Source organism: Danio rerio, chromosome 20 (genome assembly GCF_052040795.2).
Source record: "Danio rerio strain M-AB ecotype USA chromosome 20, GRCz13ab, whole genome shotgun sequence".
Lineage (NCBI taxonomy): Eukaryota > Metazoa > Chordata > Actinopteri > Cypriniformes > Danionidae > Danio > Danio rerio.
In genome coordinates, this window is record NC_141040.1 from 51000001 (window position 1) to 51007500 (window position 7500).

Below are 7500 nucleotides of genomic sequence, written 5' to 3' on the forward strand. Positions count from 1 at the left end.
TCATGTTAGTAAATCCATTAACTAATGAAACTTTACTGTAAAGTGTGACCTCAAAATAAAGCCTGTTTTCAGAATAATTTGTTGCAAAATTTTTATGACAATTAACACCTTCATATCCTAAATTCTCATTACATTAATGTGAAAATAACAGCATATAAATAATTAATTTTCAAAAAATGTCTTCAAAATTGTGCTTAATTGACATGAAAATGTCTCAAAAAACAAACGTTAACACTTTAAAATAAAGGTCTATTAGTTAATGTTAGTTCATGCATTTACTAACATGAACAAACTATGAATAATACATTTATTATAGTATTTATTCATGTTTGTTAATGTTAGTTTGTGTTATTAAAGTTAATTCACGTTAATACATGTTAACTTACAGTGCATTAGCTAATGTTTGGGATTTAATAATGCATTAGTAAATGTTGAAGTTTGATTAATAAACGCTTCATTCATTTGTTATTAGTTCATGTTAGTAAATCCATTAACTAATGAAACTTTACTGTAAAGTGTGACCTCAAATTAAAGCCTATTTTCAGAATAGTTTTGGTGCCATCATTTTCATGACAATTTAACACTTTTATATCCCAAATTCTCATTTCAGTAATGTGAAAAAAACGGAGTATAAATAATTTATTTTTTAAAAATGTGTTACAAAATGTGCTTAATTAACATGAAAATGTTCCCAAAAAAACTAAACGGTAACACTTTATAAAAAATAAAAAAAAGTCCATTAGTCAATGTTAGTTCATGTATTTACTAACATGAACAAACTATGAATAATACATTTATTATGGTATTTATTCATGTTTGTTAATGTTAGTTTGTGTTATTAAAGGGAATTCACGTTACTACATTAACTTACGGTGCATTAGCTAATGTTTGGGATTTAATAATGCATTAATTAATGTTAAAGTATGATTGATAAACACTCAGTTTACTTATTGTTGGTTCATGTTAGTAAATCCCTTGACTAATGAAACTTTACTGTAAAGTGTGACCACAAAATAAAGCCTGTTTTCAGAATAGTTTTGTTGCAACATTTCCATGCCAATTAAACACTTTTATATCCCAAATTCTCATTATAATAATGTGAAAAAAGCTTATTGAAAAAACAATTCATTTTCCAAAAAATGTGCTTAATTAACATGAAAATGTCACAAAAAACACAACGATGACACTTCAAAATAATGCTCCATTACTTAATGTTAGTTCATGTATTTACTAACATGAACAAACTATAAAGAATACATTTATTACGGTATTTATTCATGTTTGTTAACGTTAGTTAATATTATTGAAGTTAATTCACGTTAGTATGTTAACTTGGTGCATAAGCTAATGTAACAAGCACAACTTTGGATGTTAATAATGTATTAGTAAATGCTGAACTATGATTAATGAATGCTTTACAATAATATTCATAATGTAATAAACGCATTAACTAATGGACCATTATTTTAACGTATTACCGACAAAACCACAACATTTTAAAGGTGCTAAAAACCCACCCTGATTTTCAGTTAACTTCTTTTAACTCACACTTTACAACGCAGGACTCTTAGCTGAAGTTACAAACCATAACTGATACTTGCATTCATTAATCATAGTTCAACATTAAGTGCATTATTAAAACCCAAAGATTAGTTGTTAACGATAATGCAGTTAACAAGAGCTAACAATAGATTACCATATTTCCATTACCTAGCATTATCAAAACTGTGTTGTTTATTGTCCGTCCATGTTAGTAAACGAATTAACCACATGTCCGGTATTGTAAAGCGTTCGGTTTTTGTTACGGTTTACCTTCATCCTATTTAAATCAGAATTTCTTGCAAATTCTGATTACCAAATTGACTTGTTGGGAGAAATACGCAAATTATTTTTGTTAACTGTGGCGGTGAAATGTGTCGGCAGTGAGGCAGCTCTAGAGTCAGTGTTTGTTTGATACCGTCCCGTCATCTTTTTCTACATCTGCTTCTCTATCGCCTCAGTGCTGCCCTCTGTTGACGGGGAGGATAAACAGATCGGATCGCAGTTTCTGTTCTGGTAGAGTTCAGTTAAAGCCCAGTCCGGCTCCTTTCGGCCTCTGAGACGCTCGGATTGGCTCCGTGATGCCTCTGCCTTCGGGGCCCAGGCCGGTTCCTGGGGTCCAGCCCATACTCTGCAGCATCCGGTTGCCCAGGTTTGAGTCGGGCAGAGGAGCAGCGCTTTCGCCAACCACACCTGAGACACACACACACACAGTGAGAGAAACAGAGAGAGACAGGGATAATCTGTCTGAGTTAAGCGGAAAAGCTCACTGATTCCTCTAATGCACTTTCTGGGTTGAAAGGGTCCACAAGATAGAACTTCAGGTTCTGTTACCAGTGATCCAATCACAAGTGATCAGACATTGTTTCCACGGAGTACACTGGACAAAAAGTATTGCTGCATAAAAGTTTTTTTAGTTGAATCACATGAACTTTTCTAGTCATTTCAACTCGCATCAGTCAAACTGGCTAAAAATATTAAGTTAAACTTTGCATAACTAAAAATATTCAGTTGAAACCCAATTTAACAGATTAAAATGAGTAAAGGTAACAAAGTAAATTTTTTTTTTACAGTGTATTAATAATCACTGTAGGACAAATTACTTCGAAAAAGTAATTAATTGTTTAATTTGTTTGACATTTTTTTTATTTAGCAATCTTTGGATGTTACCAAGCCATGTCAAATGATGTATTCCCTCACTGGTAACTTTGATATATTTAAAAAACAAATGTGATTCAAGATTATATTGTTTGTATATTATATATTTTTATATTTTTTTTATTGAGATGTAGCTCTTTAAGGCTGGATTTATACTTCTGCGTCAAACGCCGGCGTATACGCATTGCCCTTCGACATGGCCGTCGGCGTCGCTGACTTGCACCTCTCAAAAATTGTAACTACACGTTGCAACGGTCGTCGGCTTGGTAGCGCTGACGAGTCTGGGCGGGACCGAGAGCCGTGTGAATGGTGCGAGCCTGATGGAGCGATTGTTTATAAGTGTGGAGTCCCGCGAAGGAGCTCCGGATGGAAAGTTTTGTGTTTACCTCATAGTTAAAGTTGTTGCACGTCCGCCGGTTCCTGCCTCAAAATGAGCGAGTTTGAGCCACTTGTACATCCCAGAAGTGTTCAGGAAAACCAAAACAGCAGAGAAGAAACTCGACACAGAGGAACATTAATACCTCACTGCCAACTAGCGTTTCGGAAGTGTTAATGCAGACCAACAGAGACAGCGCGCAGAAGTATAAATGCACAGCTACACGCGTTGCATGCGCCGTGGGGTACGCCGGTCACTTGACGCAGAAGTTTAAACCAGGCTTTAGTATAATCCCTTTTTCTTTGGATGTTGCCAAGCCTCTCATGTTAAATGGTAACATATAGGCTGAACAAATATGGGACAGTTTGTTCCCTCACTGTCTATGATATAGATTTTATTATTAGTTTCCTTTTTGGTTTTTTTTTTACTTTTACTTTTTTTTATGTGTGTATATGCGTGTAGGTATGTATGTATGTCTATAAGTGTATGGATGTATACCCTTTTTGTTTTTCTCTCTCTTTCAATGCCGTGGCTATGGTATGGTAGGGCTAATGTACTGCATTAAGCTGTAAATGCAAAAGTCAATAAATAAATATATAAAAGTATTTAAGACAACGAACTCATCCGAAAATTCATATTGTAAGTTGAATGCATGGAAGGAAAATTTGCAGTCTGAATTTTCGGATGAAGAATGGGAAGAAACCAGCACTAAAGCTTACACTGTCTATAAATTCACGCCTTAAATTTATACAATATATAAATGGATAATGTGAACATATGTAACACCAGTAAAATTTACATTTAGTCATTTAGCAGATGCTTTTATCCAAAGCGACTTACAAATAAGGACAAGGAAGCACTTTACTAAACTATAAGAGCAACAATGAACAAGTGTTGTAGGCAAGTTTCAGGTGTGTAAAGTGTAAGAAGCAAAACATTAGTAATTTTTTTTTTCTGTAACACAGCAGTGGAGCCAGAGAGGCAATTGCAGATTAAAAATTAAATCAATATAATAAAAACATACCAGATATATGTACAAAATGTTTGGAAGCTAGAGGAACCTTGTTTCACTGTATTTGGCAGTGCACAAAAACTAAATTATTTTGGGAAGAGGTGAGAGTCATAAGTGAAAAAATTATTCAATTATCATATTATATAATCATATTGCTATGGACAAAGACACAAAGACCAAACGCTACTCAATTGATAAGACAAATGTTGTCAAGTCTGCCATTAGAAAAAATAACTTGTATACTAAAAGCTAAACAGCGTGTATTTGAAAACATATGGAGTCCTTTCATTAGTTATATCAAAGAAGTGGAATTACCAGAGGAAGAAGTTGATGAATAATTTGTGATGGATAATGCAGTTCCAGCTTTATAGTTCTGTATTGATACATTCTTTAATACATATTTGCTGTACCTAGTACTCAGTATGATTATAATTGTCATGTTTGAATAGATTACCATTAATGACATTAATGAGGAGCAGTTTTACTTTTATTTTATTTATTTATTTATTTTTGTTTGTTTGTTCGTTTGCTTTTAGTTATATACACTACCAATCAAAATTTCCGGCCAGTTTTTTATGTTTTTTTTTTATTATTCTGTTCATCAAGGCAGCATTTATTAAATGTAAGAAGATGTTAAATATTTATTCAAATGTTAAATAACTGCTTTCTTATTGTGTGTAGTTTCAAATGAAATTATTACTCCAGTCATGATTGCTTTTTTTACTATTACCATTAATAAGAATAATATTAACAATAATAATTAGAATTTTCTCAGAGATGGGGCTGGAAGGGCATCCACTGCGTAAAAACTTGCTGGATAAGTTGGCGGTTCATTCCCTTGTGGCGACCCCGGATTAACAAAGGGACTTTGCAGACAAGAAAATGAATGAATGAATGATACATATATCCTCATATTTTGCATAATTTGTGAATGCAACAAGGTTATTATTGTTGTAAAATGTTGTATTTCAATGTGTACAAACTGCAAATGAAAAATAAAAATATAATGGAAAAAATAAATAAAAGTATTTAATCAGGTAGAGCGTGAGTGTAAGATGATCGAATTCTCCTTTTCGAGTGATCTCTCTTAAAGCATTACCGAATAAATCAGTGCTTTTGAATGGGATTGCAGTGAAAGTCTCGTATTTGAGCACTTTAAGGTCCTGAGCAGCTGCTGTGGTGGTCATGGAGGAGTTTAGTGCATGAGACTGATTCCTGTGACGCTACAGGGACAGACAAGTCTTCGCTAAGGTCCAGCTTCCAGCCTCCGCCTCCTTGACTGCAGCTCTGCACAAGATGTTTGGCCAGAGGAGAAATGGTCGTGCCCAACTGAGCCTGGTTTCTCTCAACGTTTTTTAATTCTTCACTTTCGTCAATTGGTGAAGTTTTTTTCTCGCCGCTGTCGCCACTGGCTTGCTTAGTTCGGGATCTGTAGAGCTGTGCATTAATGGATTGCTCTTCAGTGTTTGTACTCTCTGTAGTGATTATTAAACCACACTGAACTGAGCTAAACTGAACTTTAACTCTAAAAACTGAACTATACTACACTACACTGTTTCAAGTACACTGAACTATACTACACTGTTTCAATTTACCATGATCTTCTATGTGAAGCTGCTTTGACACAATCTACATTGTAAAAGCACTATACAAATAAAGGTGAATTGAATAATCCTGATGTTGCATGTCTTGTTTTCTGCTCCTCCAAAACTCCAAATGCTTTCTGAGAAATGCGTAATCTCAGCCGGTGGCCTCTGACCCCTGAGACCCGCAGCATGTGCTTGAATCGCAGCTCAGGGCAGGAAATGATGGACTTCAGTGAGGAAATGCGATCAGCTCTGATCTGCCGCTCAGCTGCCAATCCTGTTACGTAATCAGTGCTGAGTTCAGCGCTAGAGCGTATGAGCGCTACGAGAATTAGCTGGACACATGGGTCGCGTGTTTCCATGCAGCATCTGCGCTCAAGACCTCATTTACATCACATCTGCTGCATTATTATTTATCGTTTATTTAGTATTCACTACTTTACCACTTAAAGATGACGGTTTTTAAAACACTGCCTGTTTTACAATACAGAATTATGTATGAATTACATAATTACGCATGAGAAAAATGTGTAATCTTGTAACTTATGAAATTTGAAAGCTTGCATTAACAAAGGAAAAAAAGGAGATAGAAGGAAAGAAAGATACAGAATATACAGTCTGTCCAATATGTAATATATCATGAAAACCCAGCATATGTTGTGTGTGTATGTGTGTGATAACTTGTTCCTTCATCAGGGTTCTTACACCTATTTCAACTTCAAATTTCAGCACTTTAAGCACTTTCAAGTTGCATTTTTTATAGTTTTCCAGCACCTAACAACCACTGTAAATTACATTAATATATGCTGTATGAACTTACACATTTAAATCCATTGTAATATAAAAAAAATAATAAATAAATATATATAAATATATATATATATATATATATATATATATATATATATATATATATATATATATATATATATATATAAATATATATATATATATATATATATATATATATATATATATATATATATATGTATGATATTTCAACTTAAATTGTTGAATACTTTAGAGCATAGATTTATTGAAATAGTTCACCCCCTAATAAATAAATAATAATAATAATAATAATAATAATAATAATAATAATAATAAATAAGTTCAGTTATTTGATTTAAGTTTGGTCTCTTTCTACCTGAAATTTATATTTCAAATTCTGGGTGAATGTCTCCTACATACATATGGAGCTAATAATATGTCAAAATATTCTGAATTTGAATTGTGTTAATTTGAATTATTAACAATTTTAAGTTAATAAAACTGATTATTATATGCCATTTAAAAATGTTTATGAATTTTAATTTCTTGACTAAAATATCAGGTTACGGTATAGGTCAGAATCAGCTCTTTATCCCTCAAAACACTGAAAGCTTAAGTAAGTTTGATTAACCAATGAGATGTATGAATGTATGAATTTCACTGAAGCAAGTATGTTAATTTCTGAATATAGCCGACCCCCGATAGTCAATTTGCAGAAGACTTGTGTCCTCCTGAGCCAAACAAATGCCAGCAAACTTACGCAGCTCTATGATTGGCCAAAATGCTTAGTTTGACTTCTCTGTGATGATCTACTCTTCCCTGTTGATCACCCCTGACCTACTTTCTGCGCAATCTGAATTTCACAATCTGAATTTCTGGTTTTGAATTCTAGAATATTGAATTTAATGTTCTGAATTTCTTCGTCTTGAAAACTTGAAACTGTATTATTACAAACCCAATATCTGCAGTCTAGGAATTCAGAAGCAAAAAAATCTTAAGTTTGAAAATGCGTCTAAAAAAATTAAGTTGGCTTAAATTTCAAATCTTCAATATTCAAG

The 7500-nt window shown here is 33.3% G+C and overlaps 1 protein-coding gene across 1 annotated transcript in view; it reads right to left on the bottom strand.

Annotated features, from left to right (window-relative positions):
- The window catches only part of gpatch2 (G patch domain containing 2), a 33948-nt gene that overhangs the window by 1797 nt on the left and 24651 nt on the right, over positions 1-7500 (bottom strand). The window contains 1 exon segment of the mRNA NM_001326693.3: positions 1-2232. This exon segment is cut by the window's left edge and continues 1797 nt beyond it. Coding sequence (NP_001313622.1) covers positions 2063-2232 — 170 coding nt within the window. The 3' untranslated portion in view covers positions 1-2062.